We start from the raw sequence: 16,463 nt of genomic DNA, 5'->3' as shown, positions 1-16,463 counted from the left end.
TTTTAGTAGAGACGGGGTTTCACTGTGTTCGCCAGGATGGTCTCGATCTCCTGACCTCGTGATCCGCCCGTCTCGGCCACCCAAAGTGCTGGGATTACAGGCTTGAGCCACCACGCCCGGCCCTGGTTCAGTATTCTTACCACTAAACTATTTTAACTTTGATTGTACTCTGAGTTGTACTCTCAGGGGTGACCAGAAACCCCATATAAAAACAAGATCAGTAAAAACTGGCTCTGAAATGAAACAAAGCTGCAGCACAGCCTGACACAGTGTACAGAGTGTAAATTTGAGAATCAGATTGAAGTGGCTCTGTCACTCACTCCTGTATGGCTGTGGGCAAGTTACTCAACTCCCACACACATAGACATTGTCTCCTCATCTATAAAATAAGCGTAAGTATTTCTATCTCATGGGGATGCTGCAAGATAAGTAAGGAGATGTTTTTAGATAGATTGATCACAAAAGAGATTATAAATACACACACACACACACACACACACACTGCTGAGTTCAGTGTCAAGAACATAGTAGACATTAGAGATGGCATTCAGTCTTCTTCTCTTGTGATCTGGTGGGAACAGCCATCTACCAATCAGAGCCAAGACTGGCTCATCTCCATCCCAGTGCACACAAGGTGACTGTTAGCCCACAAGAGGAGGAAATGTTTAGGCCAGCCCTGGGCTCCTGCTGCCATCCCCACTCTGTCACTTCAAAGGCTGGCAGCTTGGATCTGTAACTGTTAATGAATTATCAACAAACAGGAAAGCAGTGTGGCAAGGAAAGATAACATGAACTTTGGAGCCAAACAGACCGAATTTCGAATCCTGGCCCTGCCACTTACTAAATCTGTGGATCTTAACCTGCCAGAACATTAGTTTCCTTTTCTGTAAAATAGGGACAATATCGTGGAACACACAATATAGTTTGTATAAAAAGTTGTACACAAAGCACAACGCCATGGCTCATGAAGCACCTTTTAAAATGAGATTCTTTATTTTCCACCAAAAACCTAGAACTGCACTGAGCACATTTTAGATGTTCATTACATGATGGTTGGTAGCATCTCTTTCCTCCTGCTGCTGCTGTACAGCCCTGTGCTGACCTGAACCATAAGTAATGTGGTGTATGTTATCCTGGCTGCCTTTAGTAGATGGTAAATATTATACTCTATACTACCATACTCCTAGGCATTTTACCACTCGCCACACCACATTGAATATGTAAGATTCCTCATTCAATATCGTTTTTGCAGAAATGTATCTGAAAAGATTTTTAAAGTTTTAATTTTGAAATTATTTAACTGCAAGTAAGTTGTGATTGGCACCGTTCCCTCTGCATTTCAGGTACTTGGGAATTCCTACAGAATGAGAAAACTAACCAAAGATTGTTTTCCAATGTAGTGAGCTTTTTATGTGTCCCAAATTTCAAAATAAGTGAAATCAACTCATGTTACTTTAGTAGCAGGTAAGTAAATATTTTTTATTTGATTCTATATTTGACTTTTCCTGTATTGGAGCCAATGTATTTTTCCCAGTCTCAAATGTTGTAGGCCCTTGGAAACCTCCCAGATTCTAAGCACTGAGCCTCTAGTGCTTAATGGATAAAACAGCCCTGAGGCTGTGGCAGTGGGGAAAACTCATGACGAATGACTAGGATCAAAATACACAATCAAAGGAACCCCATTCCCAGGCCTCCGTGAGTGAGGCTGGCCAGCTGCCTGGGCCAGCACCTACTTGAGGGAAAGCGTGTTTGCAAGTTAATTGGAATCAGAGCTTGCAAAGTCTCTGGTCAGTCATCTTGGTTGGCAGTAAACGTTTAGGCCAACCCTGGTCTCCTGGTGCCATACCCACCCTCTCACTTCAAAGCTTGGCAGCTTGGGTCTGTAACCGTTAATGAATAATCACTTGGTAACCCTTCCATCCCAATGGGAGAGGCTCAGCTGAGGGCCTGCAAGAGAGAAATGATTTCCTGGGGCAGGGGTGGGAGGGAGCAGTGGAGAGGGAGGGAAAGATTTGCTCCCTGGTGCTCAAGTCAACTGCTTTCTGGGTAATGTTTTCCTGGGTTCAAAAATCAATGTTTTGTTTGCTTTGTGGGGAGGAGTGCACGAAAAGATCCCTGCTGTGGAAAAGGTGAGTTCTATTGGCAAACAAGGCTCCTCCACCATGTTTGCCTGAGATGACAAACATCTCAGAATTTTTACATTCAGAAATGCAGATACTAGGAGCCTCAGTGAATTTTGCCACTTTGGAGAGCACTTTATCCCAAAGGCAGAGAAGTTACACAAATCCCAGAGGCTGAGAGATTGAGCAGAGTCCAACACACTATCGCCGACCTGAGAAACTGCAGTGCAGAGCAAGTTCCCCAGCTGCAGTCATTTGCTTTAACCGCTGACAATTTTCACAGTTTCTGCTTACCACCCCTATTATACTAATAATACGCTAAGTATACATTTACTCATTTATTTTAAATAATTCTTTTAAACTGAAACGGAGTAATGCCATCTTTCAAAGAATACTAGTGTTACTTCGTAAAGAGAAGTAAAAATAAATATAATGAATATCATCTAATTTTTAAATATTCTATCCAGATACTGTTTTCAGCTGAAGACTCAGCCTGAGGCCTGTTGTTGTTATTGAAAAGGAGGAGAAACAAAGACTGGAAAGTGTAAAAGAATTCACCTTCTTGCTCTAAGAGGAGACTTTCTCTTAAAAGTTTTTAGAAGGGTCTGAAGAAATTAAGGCAATGTACACACACCACCTAAAACCACAAACAGAGACACACTCACTATGCTCTGCTCCTATGGGAAACTCTTTACTCTTCCCTTTTTAGCTTGGCACTAGCCCAAAGGGATGGACTGAACATCAGGAAGCTCTTAGCCCCAGCTCTGCCACTCACTTGGTGGCCTTGGAAAGGGCACTTGCCCTTCAGGAACTCAAGCTCCCTCATCTTTAAAATGAGGGAGTCAACTGAGATGATCCCTAAGGTCCCTTCCAGCCCTGACCTTCTATCCTTCCAAGACATTCTCCAGCAGGGCAAAATGTTAGGCGTGGAAAGAACCCAACTCGCCATACTGCTTTGCCAGCTGAAGCAGTGATCCCTTCACTAGGAGTGACCATTTTTTCTAACTTCAGTGAGAAACTGGACCACAGAATGGGGAGGAATGCATTTGACTCCACGACCTTAATATCAACTCTTTCAGGGACACCTGAGCTAGCCCAGCAGAGTGGGGTATGGACTTTTCACATGTTTTTCTTCAAGATTTAGTTTCTCTTAGCTGGACGCGGTGGCTCACGCCTGTAATCCCAGCACTTTGGGAGGCTGAGGTGGGTAGATCACCTGAGGTCGGGAGTTCGAGACCAGACTGACCAACATGGAGAAACCCTGTCTCTACTAAAAATAAAAAAAATTAGTTGGGTGTGGTGGCGCATGCCTGTAATCCCAGCTACTTGGGAGGCTGAGGCAGGAGAATTGCTTGAACCTGGGAGGCGGAGGTTGCAGTGAGCCGAGATCGCACCATTGCACTCCAGCCTGGGTGACAAGAGCGAAACTCAATCTAAAAAAAAGAGAAAAAAAATTTAGTTTCTCTTTGTGATTTCTCAGAGTCTCAGAAAAGATACCTGGGAGTGTGGGGAGAATTAGAGTTAGGGAACCTGAGAGGTCCTGGTTAAATTTTGTATTCGACACACTCTAGCTGTGGGATGATAGGGAATTTTCTTAACTTTTCTGAGCCTCATTTTATTCATATATATATATTTATATATATATATATAAATATATATATATATGAAGGGTAATCATACCACATAAAACTGTTATGGGGGTAAACAAGATAAGTGTTTATTAGAGGCACAAAAAGGCACATTATCGGCTGGTACTAAACAATAGAATGCCAGGGGTGTTAAATATCTTAGGCTACACATTGCCCTGCAATAACTGACTTAGGGTGTGAAATTCTTAAGAGGACTAGCAAGCCTCCCCCATGATGACCTATTCATCCACCTACCTCCCCGCTCTGTTTCACTGTCCCCCTTAGGAGAGATGGCACCGGCCAAAGCAGGATGCTGCCCCTTGCTGCTGCTGCTTCTGGGGCTGTGGGTGGCGGAGATCCCAGTCAGTGCCAAGCCCAAGGACATGACCTCATCTCAGTGGTTTAAAACTCAGCATGTGCAGCCCAGCCCTCAAGCATGCAACTCAGCCATGAAAAACATCAACAAGCACACAAAACGGTGCAAAGACCTCAACACCTTCCTGCACCAGCCTTTCTCCAGTGTGGCCACCACCTGCCAGACCCCCAACATAGACTGCAAGAATCGCCATAAAAACTGCCACCAGAGGCCGGGCGCGGTGGCTCAAGCCTGTAATCCCAGCACTTTGGGAGGCTGAGACGGGCGGATCACGAGGCCAGGAGATCAAGACCATCCTGGCTAACACGGTGAAACCCCGTCTCTACTAAAATACAAAACTAGCCGGGCGAGGTGGCGGGCGCCTGTAGTCCCAGCTACTCGGGAGGCTGAGGCAGGAGAATGGCGTAAACCCGGGAGGCGGAGCTTGCAGTGAGCTGAGATCTGGCCACTGCACTCCAGTCCGGGCGACAGAGCGAGACTCTGCCTCAAAAAAAAAAAAAAAAAAAAAACTGCCACCAGAGCAGCGGGCCTGTGTCCCTGACCATGTGTGAGCTCACTTCAGGGAAGTACCCAAACTGCAGGTACAAAGAGAAGCACCTGAATGCACCTTACATAGTGGCCTGTGACCCTCCACAACAGGGTGACCCAGGGTACCCACTTGTTCCTGTGCACCTGGATAAAGTTGTCTAAGGCCTGGCGCCCACATTCCACCTCACACTCTGCTGACTGTACGCTGCTGCTTTTCCTCCCTCCAGTTCGTTATTAATCCTTGCTCCCCGTTGCAAATGCCATTTCCTTCACACACACCCAACCTCACATATTCTTGGTTTCTTAGGGAGTTTTAAAGACACTCCAAATGACGAGGGAAGAGGGCAGATTCTCTTCAGCCTTTCATTGTAGCTTACTTTGCAGCCCTTCCAGAGTCAAGCCCTCAGGATCCCCACAAGGATGGATCCAGGTTTGGTGAGGCCTGTGGCTTATCTAATTTTGAAGACCCTCTTAAAGAAAAAGGATGTAAAATTACAAATGTAAAATAAGATCCTTGGAAGGGCTCTGGCTGGACAGTTCAGGGAGATCCCAGACAGGGGTAATTATCTAGGGAAGGAAGGAAGGGGAATCTGCTGTGTTCCCTGTGCTGGGCAAAGAAATGCATCTGATCTTGCTGTAATAAAGACTCTGCTGTTGCTGATGGAGTGTGTGTTACTGTCCTGGGGTAAGTGGAGAGGTTTGGAGCTCCAATTCCGAGGCCCTGAAAAGGCTCTGAAACACTTAACTCTGTGAGGCATCAGCTCTACCTGCCTTGCAGGCCAGAGGGAAAGCAGCACCCTGAGCAGGCACAGTCTCGGAAGCTGACTTGATTCTGTCCTCCAGGCCCTTGAGGGCTCTCTGGTTGTCCCCTCTCATGTGAAGGGGTAGAGTGACAGGAAGGGCAGGCTGAGCCCTGGGATGCCAGTCAGGTCTGAGGCCTGACCCCCTTGTTTGTGCACAAGACCTGAGTTCATGCTTCATCTACGTGACCCAAAGCAGGACCCTCAGCGTTCTGAAGTGAACTTCCCTCCCTGGGGAATTTCAGAATCAGGACCTACTAAGAATCCTGATGTGGTTTTAATCATTGCTGAAGACTAACTGTGGTAAAGGGGCAGTTTTATATCCAATCGGCCATAGACCAATACTTTTGTACAATACAGTACAATGAATTACTAGAAAATGAAATATAACTGTAGAAAATACAAGCCCAATTGTTTTATTACTAGATTTAATTAATAGAAAATACTCTGTCAAATTGCCCTAACAGTTACTGGTTTTTTGGGTTTTTTTTTCCACACAAGGTCTCACTCTGTCGCCCATGCTGCAGTGCAGTGGCCCAATCTCTGCTCATTATAGCCTCGACATCCTGGGCTCATGTGATCCTCCCATCTCAGCCTCCTGAGTATCTGGGACTACACGTACAAGCACAGCACTGCACCTGGCTAATGTTTGCATTTTTTTGTAAAGACAGGGTTTCACCATGTTACCCAGGCTGGTCTCAAACTCCTGGGCTCAAGCGATCCACCCACCTGGACCTCCCAAAGTGCTGGGGATTACAGGCATCAACGGTGGCGCGCAGCCCATAAAAGTTTCCTAATGTTTCCTCTCAATTTCTGTACTTGTAATGATAGATATTCACAGAGAGAAAAACATACACATATCATACACATATACACACATACATACCTACATACCAACATAAGGCACACACATAAACATCCTCATATGCACATATATACAGAGGAACACATAGTAACAATGTGCACCTATGTGCACAACACCCACACATACACATATACTCACACTCAACAAGACACCCCCTCTTCTTCCCCAAGCTATCTCTGCTTCCTTATTATGCCTCCCTTCCCATATTTGGAAAGAGAGTTTCCTACACAGGCTGTGATTCAGAGTAAGGAAAGGATGTTTGGTGAAACGTGAAGTGGCAGAGAAAGCATAGAATCCAGAAATTCAAAATCCCAGTCCCCTTCTATGCTTTCTAGAACTAGAACTCATTGTAGCCTGTCACGCCAACACCATCTCACCCCAAGCGTAGTTTCCCCCACAGCCTCCAGCCCCCTCCACACTGCTCTGCCCATCACTACCACTATGTTGCCCACCCTTGTGCTTATAACCAGGGAAGACATCTGGAAGTGAGAGACAAACAGCATTCTTCTATACCCTGGCTTCTTCCCAGAGTTGTGGGCAGGCTCCACTTCCTGTGGCTGCACCTTACATGATGGTGCTTCTCAGGGTCCTATTCTGAGCTCTCTTTTCTTCCCACACTGTACTCTACTTGAGTGACTTGACTTAATTCCATGGCTCCAACCACCATTAACCTACTCCCAAAGACAGGTATATCTCCAACCCAGAGCTCCCAAAGTCCAGACATGCATGTCCATCTTCATACTGTTACTAGCCCAGTCAGTGTCCCACAGGCATCTCAAACCAAAATACTCAAAACTAAGTTCATAATCTGCCTGGCTTCCAAATCTGTCCCTCCCTACTCCTGCAGCCTCTCAGTGTTCGTTAGTGGAAACATCATACCCAGTCATTTGAAGTCCTAATCTAAGACACATCTGTGTCAACTCATGCTTGTCTGTCTGTTTCTCCAGTAATTGCCCACCTTATCCCAGGAACTACCTCAAGAGGGCATAAAAGTTATTGAGTTTTATTTTCTTTTTTCCAAACAGCACTGAGTTCCTAATATGTGCTCAATACACATTATGGCTTTGGAGGGGGGCCGTGATTTGGAGCTAGGCAAATATATGTAGGTTGGTACAATCGCAGATTCACTATCTTATTTAGAGGGCAAGATTAAATGGTACATATGAAACTACCAAGTAATAAGATAGAAGAGAAGAATAAACCAAATGGATTCTGTAACATTTTTCTCCCACCTCATCTAGGGTTTGATTTATCCTAAAGTTCATTTATCGTAATCTAAAGTTCATTCTCCGTTGAATGTTAATTTTCCCGTTGCGTACCTCTGGCTTAGCATTAGGTCTGTAGCCAGGGTTAGGCAACACCAAGAGAAGTTCATCCATTCAATATCTATAAGAGTTGTGGCCCCAGAAGCTGGGAAGAGTGTGAAAAGAATTCAGAATAGAATGAATTGTTAAGCAGACTAATTATATCCAAACAAGTGGGGGTAGCAACCTGGGTAGGAGTTTCTGACTTCCTTGTGTAGGCTGAAGAATTAGATGGAGTGTAACTTGAATCTAGGGGTCATAGGCTGTAAAGCTGGCCCATTCTGAGGGTAATGACACAGCACGCATAAAACAGGGCTCAGTGGGGCACCTGGGGCCACAGAAGAGCTGCCCAATAGCCTTGGGACAGAATCTCTACTGGGTACGCTCTCTGGGCCCCTGAGAACGTGTTTCCAAAAAATCACTTGAGAAGGGTCTCCTCAGCCATTTGGGAGGACATAAGTATTTTAAAGTGGGTAAGTATGTTTTAATATCCAGAAAATTTAGAATGAAGTATAGAAATGTTTAAAAGAATCAACACATAGTATTCACGTGTTCGTATTAAGGAATTTGTATTAGTCTTGTCATTCTAATTTAAAATGCACATGAGTTGAAATGAGACTTTCCTTTAAAATTAGTTTTGGATCATTTAAGAAAACATAGAAATTGAATCATCCTATTTATAAATTGTTAGATTTATAAAGGTGTTTAGGTATTCAGGAATGCTTTGTTGGTTAGCTCAAATGGCCAAATTACTTTATAAGGACGTGGAATATATATTGAATTTATAAAATAACTCTTCTAATGTTTAAAGAGTTTCCTTAACTACTTACAAATAAGATCAAATAGTCAGTGAATACGATTCTTTAAAGTGATTGTTAGAATTTATTTCTATGTAAGTTAAACATAAAAGCTTACGGAAGCTGATTTATAACTTTAACATAGGAAACATAAATGTTAAAAAGCCAAGTGGCCTCTAAATACTCTTTGCTCGGCACAAAAGAAACATTTTAAAGACTCACATTAACACTACAAGACCGATTCCTTTTCTATGATATTTTCATTTATACTGCACAGTGAGCTTTGGTGATTATATTTTCTGGTGTTAATATGTTTGTTGATTTTGCTGGGGCGTTTAGCAGGGAGGGAAGCTCAAGTCTTAGGCTCAAGGGCATGTGACTGGCAGTGGAGCTTTCAGAATGGAGTCTGGACCTCTGTCTCTCCTCAGCATTCTCCTCCCTCTGCACTGTGCTGCCTTCAGTTGGGTTATTTTTCTGACTTGGGAATGGGAGTATTATATCCTAGAAAAACTGAGAAACATGAGCAGGGTTTCCCTGAGGCCGGTGTAGGGGTGGCAGAGGAATTCAGCAAAATATACTCCAAGAAAAAGTAAAACTCAAAGACTGTGGGCAGGTCTCCATCCTTTATAGGGACTTTTCCTCCTTGGCCAAACTTAGAGTTTTGAGACTACTTTTACTAAGTAAAGTAGCTTTTAAACTGTAAACAAAACAGGCTGGGCACAGTGTCTCATGCCTATAATTCCAACACTTTGGGAGGCTGAGGTGGGGGATCAATACAGCCCAGGTGTTCAAGACCAGCCTGGGCAGTATAGTGAGACCTTGTCTCTTAAAAAAAAAAATTAATTAGCTGGGTGTGGGGGTGTGCACCTGCCTGTAGTCCCAGCTTTTTGGGATGCTGAAGTGGGAGGATTGCTTGAGCCCAGGAGGTGGCGGTTGCAGTCAGCTGAGACTGCACCACTGTACTCCAGGCTTGGCAACGGAGCAAGACCCTGTCTCAAAAGGAAACAAAACAAAAAATGCATTTTAAGCCACCAGTTTTAAGCAAAATTGCTTAAAATGCATTTTAACCAATTTACACTTCAGTAAATTAGAGTGCCTGCCTACAAGTGGTGTGTACATATGTGTGTGTGTATGTGTGTGTATTTAAACAAACCCGTGTTCAGGATGAAGAAGTAAAATTACGTTAATGGAATTAGGAGTGCTATATTCCACCAAATACAGATCTTTTGGGATTCCAAACTCCTCACCTGAAGTGCAAATATCTATTGGCACGAATAAAACAAGATAATGTAACAATTACTTGGAATCAATCACTTAGGTGTTGGATTTGGCTTGGGGTTATTTGGAGGCAAGGCAAGGATATAGGTTTTGCAATGGGGGGGTCATAGGAGTAGGTTCAACATGGGCAGAGACCTGGAGGTAGACACTGAGTACAAAAAAAGGAGATGTCAAGGAACTAGAGACAAAGTTTTACCCGCTGCTTGGCAGTTCTGAAGTCTGGGGGATGGGAGTGACTTCATGCTGTTGAAATTCCCAGATTGCCTGCTCCAGGAGACTGACTCTGCTGGGGGTCTGCCAGTGAGAGCTGGGGCTGCTGCTGGCTATAACAGGCACAGGTTATGTCTCAATAAATGTTCATTTAACAAAATGTGGTTTTGGAGCAAAGGGCTGGGGCTAGGAAAATGTACAGATCACAAATCTGGGAAGTTTATAAACAATTTCTTTAAAAGCTCTCTCATTATACTTAAATTTTTTCAGTGAGAAGGAATTTACCTATGGAGACAGCTTGTCCCATTTTCAGGCAACTCTTAAGTACTTAAAATTGCCTTACATAGAACCTAATCTGCTTCTCTATAACTGCAACAATTCACTGATGCCCTACTGCTTTGAGCCATTCAGAATAAGCCCAATTCCTGTTCACAATCAACCTTTTAAATATTTTAAGAGTGTTTCATGACCCCTGCCCTCCACATATTGCCACATCTGGCAATAACAACAGTTATAAAATGGCTTCTACCATTTGACCCAATAATTCCATTTTGTAAAATATGTCAAATGGGAATAATTCAAAGTGGGGAGGAGTACATTTCTGCAAATCTTTTTATACTTTTCCTTTGTACAATGGAGAAAAGTTAAACATAATATAAATTCCCTAAAATTCAGAGTGACTAAATGAATAGTGAACAACTACTTGATTTTTTATTTTATTTATTTTTTTTTTTTTGAGACGGAGTCTCTCTCTATCGCCCAGGCTGCAGTGCAGTGGCGCAATCTCGGCTCACTGCAACCTCCACCCACTGGGTTGAAGGGATTCTCCTGTCTCAGCTTCCCAAGTAGCTAGGAATACAGGTGCACTCTGCCACACCCGGCTAATTGTTGTATTTTTAGTAGAGACTGGGTTTCACCATGTTGGCCAGGCTGGTCTTGAACTCCTGATCTCAGGTGATCCGCCCACCTCGGCCTCCCAAAGTGCGGGGATTACAGGCATGAGCCACCACACCCAGCCTACTTGATGCTTTAACTAAAGACAATGTAGGCAAAAATTATACTGATACATGGAAATATATATGGACATGAAGAAAGCAGAACAGAAAACTGTTATTTTCAAATGGGTTGCAACTACATGAAAGAGTTTCTGGGTTTGTACATCAACGAAGTTGGTAAGCAACTTTGGAACCTTTCCAGAAGTCCCCCTCCAAACCATGCTTCCTCCAGACTCTTCTACTACAATGAACCTACTCTGAGCCAGATGATGGTCCACATCTGTCTTAAATTCTGTCAGGGCCAGGCATGGTGGCTCACGCCTTTAATCTGTAATCCCAGCACTTTGGGAGGCAGAGGCAGGTGGATCACCTGAGATCAGGAGTTCAAGACCAGCCTGAGCAACATGCTGAAATCCCATTTCTACTAAAAATACAAAAATTAGCCAGGCCTGGTGGCGGATGCCTGTAATCTCAGCTACTTGGGAGGCTGAGGCAGGAGAATCGCTTGAACCCAGGAGGCAGAGGTTGCAGTGAGCCGAGATTGCACCACTGCACTCCAGCCTGGGCGATGAGCAAAACTCCACCTCAAAAACAAACAAAAAACAACATCAAAAAAATTCTGTCCTGCATGCTTTCCACTTGCAAATATCCTCCAACAGACAAACAAACAAACAAACAAACCTCATGAGGACTGATTCCAGGAAGACAGGAAAGCAGTTGACCCCAAGCCTCTGCCTTGCCGTTCCCACCTCTCTCTTGTCCCCAACACCATTCCTGTTCTGTGGAGCTTTCTACCCTCCTTTCAGCCTTCACTTGGATTTATGATCTCTTTTGGGAATGGTCAGACACTAGCTGAAAAAGCAGTGACAAAATAGACGAGGTTCTTCATTTCATAAAGTTTATTTTTAAATTATATGTGGTAGAAAGGTGAGTCTATTATGACAGAAAATAAATACATAATCAATAGAGATAAATGCGTGAAGAAAATAAAACAGAATAACATTATTCAGAAAGACGATGGGTGAAAGACCACTTTAGACCAGGTGGCCAGGGAAGAAGACTTTTGGGACTATAATACTTTAGTTAAGACCTGAAGGATGGGCCGGGCGCGGTGGCTCAAGCCTGTAATCCCAGCACTGTGGGAGGCCGAGACGGGCGAATCACGAGGTCAGGAGATCGAGACCATCCTGGCTAACACAGTGAAACCCCGTCTCTACTAAAAAATACAAAAAACTAGCCGGGCGAGGTTGCGGGCGCCTATAGTCCCAGCTACTCGGTAGGCTGAGGCAGGAGAATGGCGGGAACCCGGGAGGCGGAGCTTGCAGTGAGCTGAGATCCGGCCACTGCACTCCAGCCCGGGCGACAGAGCAAGACTCCGTCTCAAAAAAAAAAGACCTGAAGGATGAGAGCCAGCCACTGGAATCATGAATGAAAAGAAAGCTCCAGACAGAAGGAAAGAAGAGCAAAAAGGTGCCAAATTAAACATCTTTAGGAATAAGTAAGGCATGTTTAAAGAACTGAAAGAAGGGGCCAAATGCAGTGGCTCATGCCTGTAATCCCAACACTTAGGGAGGCCAAGGTGGGCCAATCGCCTCAAGTCAGGAGTTTGAGACCACCCTGGCCAACATGGCGAAAACCTGTCTTTACTAAAAATACAAAAATTAGCTGGGTGTGGTGGCATGTGCTTGTAAGCCCAGCTACTCGGGAAGCTGAGGCACCAGAATCACTTGCACCTGGGAGGTAGAGGTTGCAGTGAGTCTAGATTGCAACACTGTACTCCAGCCTGGGCGACAGAGCAAGACTTTGTCTCAATAACAGCAACAACAATAGCAACAACAACAAAAACCCTGAAAAACTGAAAGAAGGCCACTGTGGCTACAGGGTCACCAGTGACTTAGCATAATGTCACCACAGGGCTATGGTAAAAGATGAAGCAGAAAAGAAAAGGAGAGATAGGTAGAAAAGGAATCATGATGCAAATGGAAAGCCATTAGATGGGGTTGATGAGATTTATTTGGATTTTTTTTTTTTTTTTTCGGAGACAGAATCTCGCTCTGTCGCCAGGCTGGAATGCAGTGGTACAGTCTCAGCTCACTGCGACCTCCACCTCCCGGGTTCAAGCGATTCTCCTGCCTCAGCCTCCCAAGTAGCTGGGATTACAGGCACGTGCCACCACGCCCAGCTAATTTTTATGTTTTTAGTAGAGACAGGGTTTCACCATGTTGGGGTTTCACCATGTTGGCTAGGATGGTCTTGATCTCTTGACCTCCCGATCCACCTGCCTTGGCCTCCCAAAGTACTGGGATTACAGGCATGAGCCACCGGCGCCCGGACTGATTTATTTGGATTTCTAAGATTACTCTGGCTATGGTGCAGAGAACGGCTTATCAGAAGGTAAGAGTGGAACAGGCAGACAAGTGGGGAAACTAATGTGCTAGCACTGGCAAGATGGTGGTGGTATGGACCTTGATGACAGTTCAGAGAAGACAAGTTGTAAATTTTTGAAAAAATATTACCCAATCAAATAAAACCAAAACCAATGAAAAACTAAACCATAAATAGAACTGATATATATTTACATATCACACAAATTTTTTTACCCTAAAATAACTAGGATATTGATCCCCAGACTCCTTGGAAGGCAGCGCTAACAAGAACATGTGCTCTCAAGCCCATCCTTAAAATTCCCTTTGTGGTGCTTCATTAATTCCCCCTAACTTGAGGCATGGGGCTGAGGCAGAGCCCTAGTCACTGCTACCCTCCAAGGGAGAAATAGTGAGCAGCCTAAAAGCCCAACCCTCTATAAGATGGCAGTCATAGCTCTTGGTGCACATAAACCGCACAATAAACAGTACAGATACAGATGTTTTTCCACCTTCCCCTGTATTCGGATAGCACTAGTTTTCCATAAGAACCATACTGGAAATGTCTTCAGAATTATTTTAACTATTACTCTAAAACAAGTCTAGAAAAAGGTAGGGTTTTTTTTTGTTTTTTTTTCTCTGACCCACAGGGACATATCTATCACTTTTAGAATCTCAACGCTGGCTTCTACGAAAACAAATTTAGCATTTTTTTTTTTAGCGTGATGGTTAGGTGGCAGAAACAGTGATGCGGTGTTTAAAACTCCTCTTTTATGAACTTTGACAGCTTAGATGAGACCCTATAACTTATTAGTTGAGAGTGAAGGCTCTGGCATCAGACAGCCTAGGTTCACATCCTGGTTTCTCATTTACTGTGTAGCTTAGAGAGAGTTTATTAACTTCAATAAGTTACAATTTCATCTGTAAAACAGGAGTTCGAGAAGCCCCAAAGAATCTTTAATGGGTGAAGTATGGTAAGAACTGTTTGTGAATGAGAAGGCTTGTAAGTCTGGTCTATTCCCAGCCTCTAATTTCTCCATTATAACTACCCCTTCATATTCCCCCACTAAAAATACATGTATCAACACATACTCTGTTGTGTACACACACACGTACACACACACACTTCTAGGTAAGAGCCTGCATTCTTGGAAGAAAGTGGTATTTAACTGCTGTGACCACATGTCACTTACTTAAAATAAACCATTGTAATTTAGCACAGATTTGAAAACTCCTAGAAAGAAGGGGTAACTGCATCCCTGATTCTGTATCCAAACTTCCTTACCCCATCAGCTCAAAACTTTCTCCCCTTTTCTCCATGAAAAAAAAAATGATCCACTCCCTTTTCCCAGGAGTTTGTGGACCCCCATAGCCAGATTAATTTATATTCCACTACGTAAGAGTAGTGAGCCCTGGAGTCCAATGGACAACCTCCGACCCTACCAAGCGTTCCCTAAACAATATGAGGAATGGAAGGCCTATGTGAGGAAAGGTTCAGACACTCTCAACACCGAGAATGAATGAGCTGGGTTTGAGACAAGTGAATAAGATTTTTTAAAACACTGGCCCCTGTAACCAGCCACTGGGCAGTATTTACGGAATGGACACCAGGGGGTAGCAAAATCTCACTCTCCTAGTTCTAGAGAGTGTCGGTGACTCGAGGGTCCCATAACCCAGTGTTAGAAAGAGCTCCAACTCCACAGCTCTAACTGTGCTTGGAAGATGGTTACTGGGGCTTGCTGCCATAGGTTCTTTTTTGACGCTATGGAGCAGAGGCCTGTTCTTGCCTCTAAGAAGGATGAACATTTGCTCTGTCCTTTTCCAGGCTCAGCGGAGCGGAGAAAAAGGTGGAGGTTAGCGTCCAGAGGAGGTGAGAGAAGAGCAAGTCACCTTGGCGGCTCCCCCGCCTCCCCTCTCGCTGTTCCAACAACTGCCCAGAGGCTCCGGCCTCCGAGGAACTGCAGGCGAGGCCGGACGTTTTCTCATCATCGCCCTCCAGCTGCAGGGCACACGCGTTCACGCCCCTCCGGGGACTATTCGGCTTTCCAATCTCCTCTCCTCTCCTTTCCGTCCACCCTTTAGAAGGGCTCACGGAGCTGCGGGGCTTCCCGGTGCCTGCTCAGAGGCCAGGCAGTGTATCTCCCCGCCATGCCCGTGCCTCTCCCCGGGCTCCTGGGAGACCCCCATCCGGCCTTCCTTTCCCATTCAGACACGGTCGGGGGACGCTCGGGGTTTGATGAGGAAGCGAGGCTAGAACTTTCGTAACTAGCCCACCCCGCTTTGTCTCCTGAGCCAAAAACCCATCTCCACGGCCACGAGCCCAGGCCCTGCGGGACGCTATAATCACCCCAACAGAAGGAAAGGGCTGGCATCCAGTACCGAATCCTCGAACTGGAGGCCTGGTGCCTTCCCTCTCTAGCCGAATAGACAGATAGGGATGCGGAAGGGAAGGTCCACGGAGGAGAGAACTCAGAAAATGTCCGGCGAAATGCACGCCCTCCATGAGCATCCCGATCCGGGAACCCTGCCACCTCGCCCACGATGTCCGCCCCCTATCCCAAGCCTTCGCTGCTCCCTGACTCCCGCACACTCCCGCCTTCCCCAGGCAACACAGAGGAGCCCATTGTCAGCCCAGAGGCTCCAGGCCCGAGGAGATGGAGGGAAAGGAGGAGGGCGGGCAAGCCCCAGGGGGATTGGGGAATCCCCTGATTCCCGGCCTTCCTCTCTCTGCTAGGCAGGCAGGGGCCTGAAGGTCTCATTTGAGCCCCGGGTCCTGCCAAAGTCTAGAAACCGATGAGAGAAGAGGGTCCCGGGCGAGTTAGAGCGGGGAGGCTTTCCAGCCGCAGGAAGACCCCAGTTCTGGGAAGGGGCGGCACAAGGGAATTCACGCACGCCCCAGCCTTTGGAGCATCCCTTGCCGAGGCTAAACTGATCCCGCGGGGAGCGAGGCGGTGGCGGGAAAAGAGGGGCATCCTCGGCTGGGCGGGCCTCCGAGGGTCAGGGTCGGGGTTACCCGCTGGAGGGCGGGGCGGAGAAGAAAGAAGGTTGCCGGTGAACGGGACGGATAGGCTGGGGACGCCCGGGGAGCGGCAGAGAGTCTGGACGCGGGAGATAGAGTCCCGGCAAGGGGTCCCGCGCGGAGGCGGGGGCGGGCGCTGAAGGGCGGGGCGGGGAGGGGCGGCCGTCTCGGCCCTCCCTG

The 16,463-nt window shown here is 45.7% G+C and overlaps 1 protein-coding gene across 1 annotated transcript in view; it reads left to right on the top strand.

Annotated features, from left to right (window-relative positions):
• RNASE8 (ribonuclease A family member 8) overlaps positions 1 to 5,190 on the top strand; it is a 15,823-nt gene extending 10,633 nt beyond the window's left edge. Inside the window, exons 2-4 of the mRNA XM_017853438.1 lie at positions 1,344 to 1,464; positions 4,034 to 4,334; positions 4,646 to 5,190. Coding sequence (XP_017708927.1) covers positions 4,039 to 4,334; positions 4,646 to 4,814 — 465 coding nt within the window. The 5' untranslated portion in view covers positions 1,344 to 1,464; positions 4,034 to 4,038 and the 3' untranslated portion in view covers positions 4,815 to 5,190. The remainder of the gene's footprint in view (positions 1 to 1,343; positions 1,465 to 4,033; positions 4,335 to 4,645) is intronic.
• Positions 5,191 to 16,463: the final 11,273 nt, after the last annotated feature.

Source organism: Rhinopithecus bieti, unplaced genomic scaffold (genome assembly GCF_001698545.2).
Source record: "Rhinopithecus bieti isolate Rb0 unplaced genomic scaffold, ASM169854v2 scaffold_34943, whole genome shotgun sequence".
In the NCBI taxonomy this organism is placed as follows: Eukaryota; Metazoa; Chordata; class Mammalia; order Primates; family Cercopithecidae; genus Rhinopithecus; species Rhinopithecus bieti.
This window is presented reverse-complemented; position numbering and strand designations above follow the sequence as displayed.